The sequence below is a fragment of the Lissotriton helveticus genome, chromosome 1_1, assembly GCF_964261635.1.
Source record: "Lissotriton helveticus chromosome 1_1, aLisHel1.1, whole genome shotgun sequence".
Classification (NCBI taxonomy): domain Eukaryota; kingdom Metazoa; phylum Chordata; class Amphibia; order Caudata; family Salamandridae; genus Lissotriton; species Lissotriton helveticus.
Window position 1 is genome coordinate 1,841,296,380 of NC_136057.1, and position 16,394 is coordinate 1,841,312,773.

Below are 16,394 nucleotides of genomic sequence, written 5' to 3' on the forward strand. Positions count from 1 at the left end.
TAAATAAATAAATAAAATAAATAAATGCTATACTAAACGGCGTCACACACGATGCTGAGAAGCCATATCGAACCTACGCGGCCAACATAAGCTCTTGGGAATTGTCAGACAGCAGATGACAGACGAAAGAAGGTTAGAATGATTTGGCTCCAGTAAGCCACTGGGAAATTGGATTAATAGAACTGCAGATGTTACAAGTTCTCCATCACATTCGGGAATTCTGCTGCAGAAGAGATCTCAAAGGTTGACTGAACTGCATGCAGCATATCATAACACGCTTCGCCTTAGCTAAAAGCTACATAATGGGCAGATTTCAGGGTATGTGAAAAGCACATAGATTTTTTTTCTTTCTTCTTCGAAGACTGAATTTTTTTCCTCCAAAATCCGAAATTGCCTCTTTGGCCCACCTGCACCCCAGCAAACTATGCCAGGCAAATCACCTTAATTAATTCTTACTGTCAATTCAGCGAGTTACTTCATTCGGCCGCTTCACTCATGTCAGAAATTAAGATGTTCAATGACATCGCTGCAGTGTTGGTGCTGCACAGCTTAGTATAGCAGGTCGAAAGTGTATTCCATATTGTAGTCATTTAGACCTTTTCATCTCTTTGGGTAGTGACAAAAATCTCGGAAGGGATCCTAGTCTGAAACAAACTTCATAAATTTTTCAGGGAACACCTCATTCTGTGGATCTTCCTCATTCAGGGTATGAGATGTACACATTATTTTGTAGAATTGGTATGGTTTTCTTGACATCACTATTTTGTCACTTCAATCCAGTCCATGACAATTTACCAACTTTCTAAACTCCTTTCATTCTTTTTGCACCCTCACCCTCTAAAAATCTGAAAAGAAACCCTTTATTTACATTCCCATCACGACCACTAGTTCAGAGAAAATGATCATTTCCCAGCGTGTTTTACCCTCAAATGTGGTTAAACTGAAAGAGAACCAGGTCGCTACCGTGGTTTTCGTTCCCAGCGCAATTAAGATGCTGCTGTCTATATACAAAATGGAAAATAAATGTTACTGTGTTTGCAGCCATGTGGTTTGATTTTAAGTCATATATAGCATTTGGCAAGTGTATTGCCTTCCTCTGATCTGTATTGTATTGCAATTCCCTTTATATAGTGCTTACTACCCCAGATGAGGTGTCAAAGCGCTTTTTCGGATCTGTGTTGAGCGAATGTTTTTTCATGCCAATGTGTTCTGTTCAAGGTTGTAACCATTATAATGGTTGTTACTATTGTGAGCCTGTTGATAACCAGCTACATGGAATATCTGATCTACGTTGTACGTGCGCTCCGTGTGCTCCCTAATATGTTCTGTGGGATGTTGTCCGGTTATCAAACCGAATGTTCTTTGTGCACACAGACTTTGAATTGCAATTCAAATATGCAGAACTCTCCATTCCCTGCTACAATTATGGGACATGTGCATAGCTGTATGTGTACTGTTTATTATCTGGTGAACGCATCGATGCCCAACTTTATGGAATAGCACAGCTGATATGTATAGATTTACAGGACTTTCTGATGCTCTGAAGTATGTTGTTGTCAAATTGATGTTATCCACATATATGGTGTATCCTCATTGTGTTGAATTTGTGCTAGGTTAGGTTTCCCGTTCAATGATGGATATATATATATCAATATCTATATATCTCCATCGCAAAAGGTAACCCCCATGGGAGACGCCAAGACAGGTAGTGAAATATTCCCTTTTTCACTATGACACGGCTCAGGCAGGCACTCGGCAGCAAACCAGCATCTGAATTCTTTTTCAGCCAGACACGTTTCAGGGTGTTAACCTTTCTTCAGTGGCTTAGTTGGAAAAAAACAGAAAAGTGGTTCTCCTACACACCTAAATATTAATGTCCCCGCCTCGGTGGGCGTTGCCATTTCCATGGCCTTCTGGATCTTGCAGTGTTAGGGTAATGAACTACAGTGACTCCATCTTTCTCGAATTTCAAAAAAACAAGGCGTTAAAAGCAAAGCCCCATGTGGGGAATGCATAGTTCTTGCAGCAGCGCCTGCCCCGTTCCTGCATATCATTCCAGGAACGACCTTCTGTATTTCTGACAGCACCTCACGTGGCGCCATCACAGATCCGCTCCTCGGCGGCTGGGCTCAGCCGCTTTAACAACCATCGCAATATATATATATATTGTAGGATTTTTGCCAGTATTTTATTTTACTTGGGTGGGAGTCCCGGTCAGACCAGTCGCTCTACCTCGTGGGTGTTGTAGGATCTCAAATTTCTCATACTATTTGGAGCATCACATTTTTCTTACCACCCAAGCACCTAAAGTAAGAATCTTGTATACCAGCTGATGTCCGCAATTGTTTCCTATCCATAGTCATTCCATCCCACCATTTAATGCCTCTACGTTAAGTGTATGGGGACCCAGATTTCTGCCATCCAGTTGCCCAACCAGCACAGTGAGCCCACGGATATAGGATTGCCTCGGATGAGCCTAGTTTCTAGAAAGGCCAATGAGTGCTGCAGCAGGGTCTGTCTAAACTCACGACCTTCAGCATTTGCATTAAAACATAAAGACCAAACAACCTACCCGTCTGCAAAGTGCTTCGGCACACCTCCATTATAATACCCAAATGAATGCCAACACGTTCTGTTCTCAGTGGTCAGTTTAGTTCAAGATGACACTACATCGGTGTTACATCCATTAGGTAGTGTGTTGAGATCTAATACAGGAAGGGGGCGGGGGGAGGTCAAGAAGTTCCTTTTGGAAGGCATTCAGCGCAAAAAAAGCTGAAGAGGCAGCCTGCCTTTTAGGTTGACTATAATGCATAGGTGCGGTGTGCCGACTGGAGAATAGTATGGCATAGTGGACCTTCCAATTGAGGGGGAAATTAGGCCTTGCAGAGGCATTATGGGGAGGTCTTTACGATGAGGTCTAGGGTTTTGCCTTTGTAACGAGTGGATTTAATCAGGTGCTGCTTAACGTCTGGAGTTGTAGGTCGAGGAAGTCTTTCATTGCCTGGGGGGTCCAATTTTTTCCGTTAAGTTCTTATTGGATTTGGGAGTCTGTAAATCAGAAAGCTGTGGTAAAGGTTTTGTATATTATTTCAGGTATTTTGTGAACAGCGATGTCACCAAATTATGGAGTAGAGAGCCAGGTCTTAAATGCAGCTGTCTAAGGTAATTTGTTGTTCAAACTTCGAAAGCTTGACAATGCATCAGTCTGACAAAAGCAAGCTGTCATTTTTGCGTGACTGCTAGGTTTCCATTGGGCATGTCCAGATTAGCCGAAAGGCCATAATTACGTCTTGATTGAATATAAGCATTGGCTAAACTTACTCTGTCTGAGAAGAAAAGCAATGGAAATATCATGTGCAGCGTTTTAAGATGAAAAAGGCATGATTTTAGTGACTGAGCAACTTGGGAGTCAAGATAGAGTTGAGAATCAAAGAGTTGTGATTTCCTGTGGCTTTCACAGGTTTTGGGCCTCTGCCTTAGAAAGCTGGCCTTAATCCACTGTTCCTTCCTTATATTGATCAGAGATTGCAAATAATTAAATAGTTTTTCACCATCCATTGTGGGGCTTTGGGATCTACACACACATGTGGCCAGGTAACAAATATAAATTAGTATAATCTGCATAGAAGTACGTTCTTAGATTGAAGTTGTGTAGCAGACACGCCGAAGGACGTAGATACAGACTGATCAATAAAGGGGGAGTTACAGAATAGTGAGGGGACATCCCACCGTGTGGGTATGTGTATCGAGCAATAGACTCAACTGAATCACCGGTTCCCTTCATGCCAGAAAAAAACATGGCAGGACTATTTTCCCTATGGCTAACCATGTTAAACTAAGAAGATTTAGAACTTTGGAATGTTGATCACTCCATTGAAGACAATGGAGTGCTCTGGGCTTCTAATGGCCGGTTCACAGCTATTGCTGTGAACAAAGGCCTCAACGAGCCAGCGGGCATTTCAATCCTCTGGGGTTCCAGGAGGCCTTTGTTTTACAAATATAACATTCTGCCCACCAGGGGCAAAATGTTCTAATAGCCTTAGAGCCCTCCATAGCAGGCTCTACTGGCCATTAAATGCCTGCTCTCTGAATGCTTGAGCTATGGCGGGCTCTACAGCTAAATGAATTCAGCAGTTTATAGTATTGAAGACCTTGAAGAGAGGTCTAAAAGTATGAGGACTCCTTTATCAGCCACTACCACTTCTGTCTGTTCTCCTGCCTCATCAGACCTCAGTTTGCATAAAGGGTTTGTTTTTCTCAAAAGATTAATTGAAGGGTAACCTTCAATAGTAGCAATATAATGCAATAAAGAGAATGGATACGTAACTTGTAGCTCAAGTTGTTCTAGAAAAAGATTTTTTGGGCAGAGGGCACACAGGAGCATGTTTAAAAGTCTCAAGATAGATTCCAGTGCCGAGATGTGTTTATGATCTCCAAACTATTGTGGAAAACGCTTCCTCTGAGTTGAGTACATCGAGTTGAGTAAATGGACCTTAGTTCATTTAATTATACACAGTGGATGTTACCTTATTAGAAACTTTCTCTGTGGATCAAGAGAGTCAAAATACGACATGGGCACACTGTCTTGGGTTTTAGTTTGAGACTTGGCGTCAGCTCAACATGATGTTTTTCTGCGCAAATGAGACACTAAGTAGAGAAAATAATAGTGCTATAACGTGGCAAGTGTCAACTGCATCTAGCTCTATTAATTTTCTTTAATTTCAGCCATGTTGCACAGCAGGGCTACCCCTGCTGTGCAAACATCTACAAAGATTGACAAGCATTGACAGACAAGCGGCATAGGCAAAACATACTGGTTTTGCCAATGCTTGTTGCAAACTGCCTTCATCAACATGCCCAGACTCAAACGGAGCCTGCTGAAAGTAATTAGTACAGCTCAATCGCCCCTTCTCAGAGACATTGCCGGTCAAAGCATTCTCATGTGGCGAACTCCAGGGTTTAAGGAGGCCAATAAAATGTACAAGCCAGAATGTGTCTAACCCATGGGCTCATTCTCATGTAGCACAAGCAGCTTTCCCCAACATTAAATTCGTCCAAATGTAACACTCGCCAACACCATCAGCCTGGAGTTCAATAAACCTGGCTGCTCTCCCTCAGCGCTCACACATGCCAGTGAATGAAACCTGATCATTCACGTTCAAGGGAGGGATTATTAAACCTGCGAATTTTAAATTTATTAAAAACTCGGTTTAAAAAACGATATCATATTACAGTAAGCTAACATGGCATCTCTCTTACACTTACTAGTGGTGTATTTGTTGGCTCACTATATGTTTATTTACATTAAAACTAAATTGCGGATCCTTAGAAGGCTCTGAAGAAGAAACAGTCTGTACTTTCTGCAAAAAGATATCAAACTTCATTGGGAACACGCTTCACGAGTGTAAATTCTACAGATACCTTAAGAATGACATGATTATTTCATGCATTAGCTCAACAACCTGTCTTACTGAGGTCAGCCGACGGTTATGAATCCAAATAATGTGACACTAAAAAGAGTACTTCTTGGTAACATCTGTGGTGCTCTTCCCAAAATATTTTTTCCTGAAAACGAATACTTACATTCCTAAAAGGCAAAACACCTTGCACCTGCAAAGCAAGTAAAAACGATGGAATAGCAATCTCTGTAATGCTCCAAGGGTGCTCATATGGCCCAGTTGATCTGGCTCCATCTTTAAGAATACAAGAAATCTGTTGAAGTAACGCCTTTTAAATGATATAGCCACTCTCACAATAGGATTACCAGGCTGAGGGACAAGTCTACTTAGAGGAGGTTCAGTCGAAATTCACCTATGACTCAAACACATTCTTTTCGGTTTATATAAACACTTAACATATACCTTTACAAAGAACCAATGCAGGTTAGATGTACATTTTTATACCATCAAAGGCGTCCTTTAAACAAAGGCTTGCCTTACCTGATGCCAATTTTGCTTGGAGACAGTGTTTATCTTTCGCACAGATCCAGGCTGAAGTTGATTAATTAGGCTATAAAAAAAAGAAAATGGAATAAATATAGATATTTTGATTTTCTATCACTTGGGATAAAAGGGTTACATTTTGCATTATATGTAAAATCAAGTCTAGTATTTGCTCTTAGTTGACTGCCTTTTTGATGTAATCAAAAAATATTAGAGGACCGTGGGCGCAGATTTAGGCATTGGATGGCCAGGAGGCATACAATCAAATGGGGAGAAAACTCTGGGAACTCACTGGCAAAGAACGACGCCATCTTTTAGGCCCTGTTGGAAACTCTCGCCAATAGCCGCGCCAGTGACTTCTTCGATCCAAAGGCGCAGATCCTCTTCAATTTGTGGGTCATACTTCAAGGCGATCTAGAAGACAAGAATGGAGAAGATCATTAAAATCTTTAATAACTTTAAGGTCAGCCCTCGGTCCAAAGTTGTAAATACTGCATAGTTTAACCCCATTGAGGTCCGAACCTTCAATGATTCAAGTCTGTGAAATAGAGGTTACACAAAAACCGCTGTAGTAGGTTCATCAACGTGCTTAGGAATTACAATAATTATGTACCGCACAAATCTCCGCAGCAGGTGTATTAACCCACCGAACCGGACCGCTGGCATTAGACAAGGCGACCAGCAAAACACACACAGATCGCCCACGGGGAATAGAAACGGCGATCCAGTTTACACATGAATCTCTGCGTTTTGGTATGAACCCTCTGAACTATAAATCAAGCATTGTAACAAGCAAAACTCTGCAAAACTCCCATAACACGGGGAAGCTCACGTGTATTAAAACCATATGTTAATTTACAACTGTGTGCTCAAACATTGACAACAGTTTAACCCAGTAAATCATGGTGTGTGCACGTGCGTCTGATTGGGCAATAGAGGCACTGGAAGACATTAACTTGCTACCAAGCAGGGTCCCATGCTCGGTTTCCCCGATGGTCCTCCTTGGCCAGCAGTTCGAGACACCCATCATCACCCACGTTCTGCTGGCATTGTACCCCCTCCTCTACCAGACACGCCCTCTGTTGGCAGCTTGCCAGCTTCCCATACACTGTAATGTGACCTGTTGGACCAGAATAAATGTCCCCCAAGAGCGCGCCAAGCGCAGGCCTGGGAGCCCTGCTCCCTGAAAAAACAAACCCTACCCCTTATGACTGCACAACACAAAATTGTCTTTCTGAATTAATGTTCCATAGCGGACTAGAAAAATAAAGCATGAACCTTTCCAAAAGCACGTGTAGCCACCGTGCAAAAGTCATGCCCTCAGAGTAAAGTGCGACACCAGGCCACCACATACGGCAATCCTAACACATCAGAGCTATCCCTCACTTGCCTTACGTAACAGCCCTTGTATGGTGATTGCATACTACTCAGAGCAGACGATAGACAACTCCAAATTGTGGCATTCCCAACAAATTGTTTAATAATTATTACTTGTGGAACCTCAAAATCCACCTCCTCCAAGTTTTTTTCTATAATATACAACCTCAGTCCTTCCTACGGGGTCTGCCCAGCAATTGCGGCTATAAAACTGCTGTTCCAGAGCACTATAAACAGGAGGTACCTTTATTTAACTCAACGGTTTAATTTCAATTGGTCTATGAACAACAACAAATTATTTGTCTATGAACACATTTTTTCGTGCTCAATCTACCGATGGACCTCAGAAAGAGAAGAGGGGAAGGGATGCAAGGTGGCAGCGCAGGAAGAGAGACCTGGTTCAGAGAGCACAGCTAAAGGAGGTAGGTCGTAGGAAGTTTGCAGAATTGTAGGGCATTATCTTTCATTGTACCTAGTAGAGTTTTCGGCCATGAACGGGCATTCTGTGGCCACCAAGTCACACAGCAGGATGGCAGTATTTACTCTGCGGAAAGGAAGGATGGCAGCATTTACTCTACGGCAAAACAAAGCATGGCAGCATTTACTCTACGGCAAAACAAAGCACGGCAGCATTTACTCTGCGGCAAAACAAAGCACGGCAGCATTTACTCTGCGGCAAAACAAAGCACGGCAGCATTTACTCTGCGGCAAAACAAAGCACGGCAGCATTTACTCTGCGGCAAAACAAAGCACGGCAGCATTTACTCTGCGGCAAAACAAAGCACGGCAGCATTCACTCTGCGGCAAAACAAAGCACGGCAGCATTCACTCTGCGGCAAAACAAAGCACGGCAGCATTCACTCCGCGGCAAAACAAAGCACGGCAGCATTCACTCTGCGGCAAAACAAAGGACGGCAGCATTCACTCTGCGGCAAAACAAAGGACGGCAGCATTCACTCTGCGGCAAAACAAAGGACGGCAGCATTCACTCTGCGGCAAAACAAAGGACGGCAGCATTCACTCTGCGGCAAAACAAAGGAAGGCAGCATTCACTCTGCGGCAAAACAAAGGACGGCAGCATTCACTCTGCGGCAAAACAAAGGACGGCCGCATTCACTCTGCGGCAACAAAGGACGGCCGCATTGACTCTGCGGCAACAAAGGACGGCCGCATTGACTCTGCGGCAACAAAGGACGGCCGCATTGACTCTGCGGCAACAAAGGACGGCAGCATTGACTCTGCGGCAACAAAGGACGGCAGCATTGACTCTGCGGCAACAAAGGACGGCAGCATTGACTCTGCGGCAACAAAGGACGGCAGCATTGACTCTGCGGCAACAAAGGACGGCAGCATTGACTCTGCGGCAACAAAGGACGGCAGCATTGACTCTGCGGCAACAAAGGATGGCAGCATTGACTCTGCGGCAACAAAGGATGGCAGCATTGACTCTGCGGACTTTGGGGGAATTTACCATTTTATAACTGGGACTTAAATTCACATGGAGGCCAGTTCTAGGCTATGATCCTTCTAGTCTGTTCTCAATGATGTGGCAGATACTATGCACAGCTAATCGTAATCTGTTAACACCCCTCATCCTCAGTTGTAAAAACAAGAGTCATGAACACTTAGGGAAAACGCAAGAGGCCTCTTCGCTTGATGAGGAGCAAGGCTTGGTTATGGTCACAGTTTATGGCCATGTCACTGCAGTTTTGCAGAAATGAAAACTATTAAAAAGACAGCTAAATCATGCTCGGGAATTTCACAGTTTAGCAACAAGTATAGAATAAAAATATGTAGGCCACAATATAAGACATGTCAAAACTGTGGAACTGCAGACATGTTTGAGGATACAAGATAGCATTTTGGTGCTTTTCCACTTAAGGAAACTGGATCAATATCAGAATTCAACAGTTCTTAATTTGCGCTGGTGTTTGTTGGTGCTTGGCACCCACTTTATTTTTTTACACCAGCACATATTTAGGACCGTCCACTACATGGTGGCGTTATTAAAAAAGCACATGTGCTAAGATTTAGGAAATTCAATCTAGGATTAAAAAAAAAATACAAAAGGTTCTCAGGCCGTTCTTACAGCTTTGGGTCACGTAGTATAATACAATGTGTCACGTTTATAGGATGCAATGATAAGTAGGTGTCCTTGGTATTGTTGGACAGCACTGGCAGGGTCCTTAGATTGTGCCTGCAGCAGTGGTTTCCTATGAAATACCTTGGGCCATGGCACGTATTATTTTACAAATGAAGCACTGGAATTCGCTCTGCTTAGCAAAGGGCTACAAAATGAAGCCTTCCCACACAACCACAGTAAAGGTGCAGAATTCTTTGGCACGTTTGTATCACTTGTGTTTCTGGCTCTCTAAAGCGTGTGTATATATATATATATATATATATATATACACATGTACCAAAAAATGCCCAGCATTTGAGGCCGCACAACACTGCGATGAAGGAAACATCCTTAATTAGAAGAAACAGGCAGCTTCCGATTCCGTAATACATCCTGTGGCCTGACGCGTTTCGATGGACTTTCACCATCTCTTCAGAGGCCTCGTGAGCAGGAAAAAATGACGTGCATGACTCGCCGCCCATTTTATTAATTGGCTTCCGAATGCCGAATTTGTTGCATTTTGGGCAGCGTAGTCCATTTAAGCACTATTTATCCCCTCCAGTGGGTAACATGCCCACGATTGATTGCAGGATAAATGTTTTTCAAGCCCTCCATTAGGCTTCCCGAATCGGACTTTGCCTGTTAAATTACAAATCACAGTACCATTTACAGGGGGAGGGGTTCCCCCTGTCCGCATCCATGAAGTTCTTCAGATGGTGCGATCCCTCTACGGCGTGGAGCAGCCGTATAAATATGTACCAAAAAATGCCCAGCATTTGAGGCCGCACAACACTGCGATGAAGGAAACATCCTTAATTAGAAGAAACAGGCAGCTTCCGATTCCGTAATACATCCTGTGGCCTGACGCGTTTCGATGGACTTTCACCATCTCTTCAGAGGCCTCGTGAGCAGGAAAAAATGACGTGCATGACTCGCCGCCCATTTTATTAATTGGCTTCCGAATGCCGAATTTGTTGCATTTTGGGCAGCGTAGTCCATTTAAGCACTATTTATCCCCTCCAGTGGGTAACATGCCCACGATTGATTGCAGGATAAATGTTTAAATGGACTACGCTGCCCAAAATGCAACAAATTCGGCATTCGGAAGCCAATTAATAAAATGGGCGGCGAGTCATGCACGTCATTTTTTCCTGCTCACGAGGCCTCTGAAGAGATGGTGAAAGTCCATCGAAACGTGTCAGGCCACAGGATGTATTACGGAATCGGAAGCTGCCTGTTTCTTCTAATTAAGGATGTTTCCTTCATCGCAGTGTTGTGCGGCCTCAAATGCTGGGCATTTTTTGGTACATATTTATACGGCTGCTCCACGCCGTAGAGGGATCGCACCATCTGAAGAACTTCATGGATGCGGACAGGGGGAACCCCTCCCCCTGTAAATGGTACTGTGATTTGTAATTTAACAGGCAAAGTCCGATTCGGGAAGCCTAATGGAGGGCTTGAAAAACATTTATCCTGCAATCAATCGTGGGCATTTTACCCACTGGAGGGGATAAATAGTGCTTAAATGGACTACGCTGCCCAAAATGCAACAAATTCGGCATTCGGAAGCCAATTAATAAAATGGGCGGCGAGTCATGCACGTCATTTTTTCCTGCTCACGAGGCCTCTGAAGAGATGGTGAAAGTCCATCGAAACGTGTCAGGCCACAGGATGTATTACGGAATCGGAAGCTGCCTGTTTCTTCTAATTAAGGATGTTTCCTTCATCGCAGTGTTGTGCGGCCTCAAATGCTGGGCATTTTTTGGTACATATATATATATATATACATACACATACATATACACACACATATACACACATATATATACACATATATAAATGTACAAGATAAGGCAAGCTAAGTCACATAAGACTCTGCACTAAGCCTAGGGGAAGGAAATATTTGCCTTAATGGATGCTGTGCGAGAAAAGAGAAAATACATTATGCTTATTAGAAAGCAGAGAACAATCAAAAACACAAACCAACCCCTAGCCTCATCAGTTGTGAACTTTGTGTGAAGGAACACTCCTAGGCAGAGCCTGTGGGCTTTGGGCCGCCCAAGGTATCCAAGATTTTAACAGCTCTAGCCTCCAGGCATATGGCTTTAGTGCGGTCACCCTTAGTAAGTATTTGTAACCACACCCTTCCTCTCCAGTACCGAGGCTCGTTCTGACAATGTTTACCACACAGCTGCAGCGACCAAGGTTGCGGTTTAGAACTAATCGCATCAGAACTCATTGAGGTGTGAGATACACGAAAATGAAGCATGCTAAAGTGAATAAATACAACGACAAGCACAAAATGATGTGCCCATTATGGCATTTCTAGTTTTTTTATTGGGCTAACAATAGTTAATTACCCCTAAAGAAGAAAGCCAGAATGAAGAGAGTGAGACATAAAACCCTAACCTTAAACCGTACCGCCAAAAGAAATCTCGAACCGTTGCAAATGACACGAGGCCATTTTCTAAAAATATCGAAAATGACATTGCCGGCATGTTCGTTTTTCTTAGCCACACAAATGTTGGTATTTTCCACGGAACATTATTGTGGAATTATTATGGCGTTGTTTTATTACAGTGTCTCGATCGTCACATAATTGTGTGCGACACTTCATTTCCCCCCTCCCCCCCCCCCATCCCCGGGGCAATTGCTTCATACTAGGTTCGCGCTATATAAACACACTGCTATTATCTCTGCCATAAGTGAAGCACTAGAACGCGGTGCTCTGGTGCCGTCATTTCCTAAACAACAACTGTAACAACATTCCCAAGCTCTTCTTGGCCCTAGTTAACAGCTGACAACAGCCGGTGAGAATCTATGTTTTTATGGCGCGTCGAGCGCATCTTCCCCACTTCCACATTTCCTTCTTCTCCCTCGAGGGGACACACGCTAAGTGCGTTTCCTTTCTGCTTCGTTTCCTTGCGGATATTGGGCAAATTGGCCTTTTACTCGTTTCCGTCCTATTAGTCAGTCCTAGTTTTCTCACAGGGCTTGAGAGTGCGCAGAACACCTTCTTGTCAACAGCTCCACGCGCCAATACGCTTGGCCACTCATGCGAGGGGGGGGCTGCAAACTGTTTGGTGTTCATTGTTTGGCACTCAACGCACAAGTATTTTGTTTTATGTCACACTTACAAACGTTCACGAATGCATATAGTTTCTTCAGGTTAGCACATTTTATAAAGTAATACAAATGTACCACCAATTCACTCAGCTGTGCAATATACGGTGTACGGCTATGTTTATTGTTGACATTTGCTCCCGAGGTTAAGGAAGGCTAACCCGTGCTCAAAGGTCATTCTTATGTCAAGACATTCTGCTTTCATCGAGCCACTGGGGTCAACGGCCATATGGTTATTTCACCGATCTGCAGTCAAGAGAAATTCCCTTTGGACTGTCGCAGAGCACTCGGGGTCGGGCTAAACTCAAAATGCGCTGGACGCGCCTGGGGCAACCTTCCATAAATACACAGTAAGCTTCGTGGCAGGTATACAGCTATAGAGGACAGATCCCTGGATACCTCGGTCTGTAATAAAATTTCACCTCAGGTTTCTTATTTCCCTCAGTGGTCGTTTTAATAAATGGTCACTGATGCATACTGTCAATTTCAAGAGATTTTTCGCCTTGTTGGCCCTATCCATGCTGTGACACTGTCGCTGCATTCGTTTACATTCCCCTTTCCAACATTCATACAAGGATTCTTCTAATACACACCCTGGGAATAGATTGTGTTTCAATTGGATTTTTAAAGGATTTGTGGCATAACTTGGGAAGGTCCTTCCCAAACAGGATTGAGGCCCTGCTTCCAAGCAATACCCGGATGTAAATGGCTTCACTTTGCCGATACTTGGGACACTGGTCTGAATCCATAACAGTTTTAATGCCTGCCCCGCAAAATAATACCAATCTATGCACTGAAGTAAATGGAGAACTGGCACTACTGCTAGGGCGTGCTTAATTTGAACCGGTGGTTTCCTTTACTCGGCACCGGCACTTAATTTGCAGCACTGGTACTTTAGATAATCTGTCACATGATGGGCTGTTTGTTGTTGCGCTCACTCTAAATCAGGCAGTTTGCTAATTCAAAATACTGTAAAAATGACTTACCTGTCGCCCATGCTAATCTTATAGCTTTTAGGGCTGGAAGAGTCTGAATTATCACACTTGTAGGAGTGTGATGGTTAGAAGCTGGTGTGGCTCAACACAGACGCATCGCTTTAGCTGCACCTCACATCCACATCAATGACAACTCATTCGGGATTATGGTACTTTGGATCAGATTGCCAAAGTGGGTTCCGGTATCCGGCCTGCCCTCCATTGCAGTCAGCCTGAACTTTTGACTTTACTCCAGTTCATTACGACCAGATATCCCATTTAAGCACTTATTGCTTCTAAGCGTTATTTAACCTTTATTCTTTAAAAATTAACATCTAGATTTCTACTAGTTGGATTTTGTTGTTGTTTTGGTCTAGTTTCATTTATAAAAATATTATTTTTCTGGTGTGGAGTCTTTGTGATGGTTTCATTGTGTCACTGTTTGAAGTGTTGCACAAACACTTTACATATTACCTCCTAAATTAAGCCGAACTGCTCTTTGCCAGGCTACCAGAGGTAAAGGTAAAGGTAAGTATACTTGTAAAGCGCACTGTTACTCCCATCTCAGAGTGTCCTGGCGCTGTATACCTCTGGGGAACCCGTCCTGGCTTTCCCTGTGAGATGGTCCCTCCTGGGCACCTCCAAGGTGAAACCAGGCATCCCCGGCGCTGATGGGGCCTTTGTGGAGATTAAGCAAGCTATTGCCCAGAGTTGCAGAGTGGGACCCATGGTTAGCATAAGCACCTCGGCGAGAATTATCGAGTCCACGGACATTGACCCAAGACCCTGCCGCATCGGGAATTGAACGCTGGTCCCGGGCCGATCTCTGCTTCAGGGTCTGCCGCTTCTAACCAGTGAGCCACACTTCTCCACAAGGGGCGAGCATATGATTATTTAGGGTGTAGTGCGACTTACTCTTACTATGATTGTGGTTCCTACTTAGACAGGGTGCATAACTCTGCCAAACAAACTCAATTTCTAACATGGACCAAGAGATTTCCAAACCACCAGGTTTTGAATCAGTTGAATCTTTAGTAGGTATGTAATCAGGAAGACCTATATGCCAGCTATTGCAATAGCCGTTTTTAGAGAAAACACAGGCCCGAGTGCCTTCTTACAAATCGTCTTCTGTACAAAGAAGACAGTATTGGAAAGTATGAAGAAGTGACCTTGTTAGTCAGATATTGGACTGAGGGGCACAATAAATAAGGGCAGAAGAAACCATTCCATCTATCAGTGTTATTCCAAACAAGCAGTAGTGCAGTCCGATATAGTTTATGAAAGTTTGAGATCATTCAGCATTGCACCACACTAACAAATAGTTTGAGATTTTTCAAGGCAAGGTCGGCTCTCTCCTTTGGCAAATCAACAACTCTGCATCACCTGCATAAGACATTGCAGAAAAGACAAATATCTCCTCAACTCAAGCAGGTTTTAACAAATGCATCCAAAAGAACGTGAGTTCAAAGGGTCCTGGGCTAAGCCATATTAACATTTCAGCAGATCCAAATGGAAATCGCCCTTATGACAATAGAGCTCTTGCAAGGAGGAGATCATTTAGCAACATTCAAATATGTCAAAATAATACTATGCTCCACCAGCTCCACAGCTGCAGACATAACCAGCAGGGCCAGTCCAGCAGACTCACCCTTGTCTAGGACATATCCGATGTCGAATGAGGATAGAAGGGCTGTCTTTGTACCTCTTGAGGCATGAAACCCATTTGACAAGTTTCCAATAGTTTGTGGCTAATCCGCTATCCACCTACCTAGAAAGACACAATCTTGATATTTTAGCAAAAAGGGGAAGGTGGATTATGGAATAGTAGCCATCAACTACAGCACAGTCAAGAATATCCTGCTTTCATAAAAACACCACCCCCTGATTGCAGACTGCAGAAACTATTGAGGTCCACAAGCCAAAATTTAACAATGTGGTGATGTAGGGGATGACGGTCAAGGGCAGCAGCTTAAACACTGCTGAAAGACTGATGTGATTTGATAACAGGTTTACTATGGAGGAACATATTTTTAACCTCTGTCACAGTAGTGCAGGAATTACAAACATCTGCAAGTTGTAGCGGTAACATCAGTCATCACACATCCCGTCTTCAATTTTTGGTGATTGTTGTGAAGATTAACCATTTGATCTTGCATTCAACAAAGAAGGATCCCAGCTCACAGAATTTTTGAAGAGTGAATTTATGTGTGGGATTTGACGGATATAGAAAGTTTTGGTACTTCACAGTTTCCTAGGATAGTTTTGAATGTTATTAATTATGGCACATGAGCAAGCAAGCCATCTTTAAATCTATTTTCCTATGCTTTTAGAAAAGTATTCAAAGATGGCTATTGTCTTTGTACACATTCTAGGATGGACGATGGAAAAAATATTAAAAGATACATATACACACACACACGTACTCATACATACAATCAATAAGGGGATTGTAAGCACGCTACTCACCCATGAGGGTTCCAAGGCGCTGAAGGGGGGGGGGGGTTCTGCTTAGCCGAAGACCCAGTTCTTGAGGGTCATCATGAAGAGATATATAGATATATATATATATATATATACATATATATACACACATACATATATACACACATACATACATACATGTAAATATACATTCAATAGGGGGGTGAGTGGCCTGGTAGAGTGCCAACTGCTTTTCCTTCGGAGAAAAAAAATCTATAAAAAGGTGGGGCCCGGTGAGTGTGGAGAAGATGGAGTGGGATACATGGGCTTAAAACCCACACTTCTACACCGCATAATCATATGTGAACCACCTGGTTGGGGTAAGTGGGGGACAAACGGGAACGTAGAAGCATGATGGGATGGAGATCATCTGAC

At 43.3% G+C, this 16,394-nt stretch overlaps 1 protein-coding gene across 1 annotated transcript in view; it reads right to left on the bottom strand.

Moving 5' to 3' along the window:
• Positions 1 to 16,394, bottom strand: part of CNN3 (calponin 3) — a 186,540-nt gene that overhangs the window by 64,677 nt on the left and 105,469 nt on the right. The window contains exons 2-3 of the mRNA XM_078641278.1: positions 6,235 to 6,356; positions 5,940 to 6,009 (exon numbers count right to left, since the gene is read on the bottom strand). Coding sequence (XP_078497404.1) covers positions 5,940 to 6,009; positions 6,235 to 6,356 — 192 coding nt within the window. The remainder of the gene's footprint in view (positions 1 to 5,939; positions 6,010 to 6,234; positions 6,357 to 16,394) is intronic.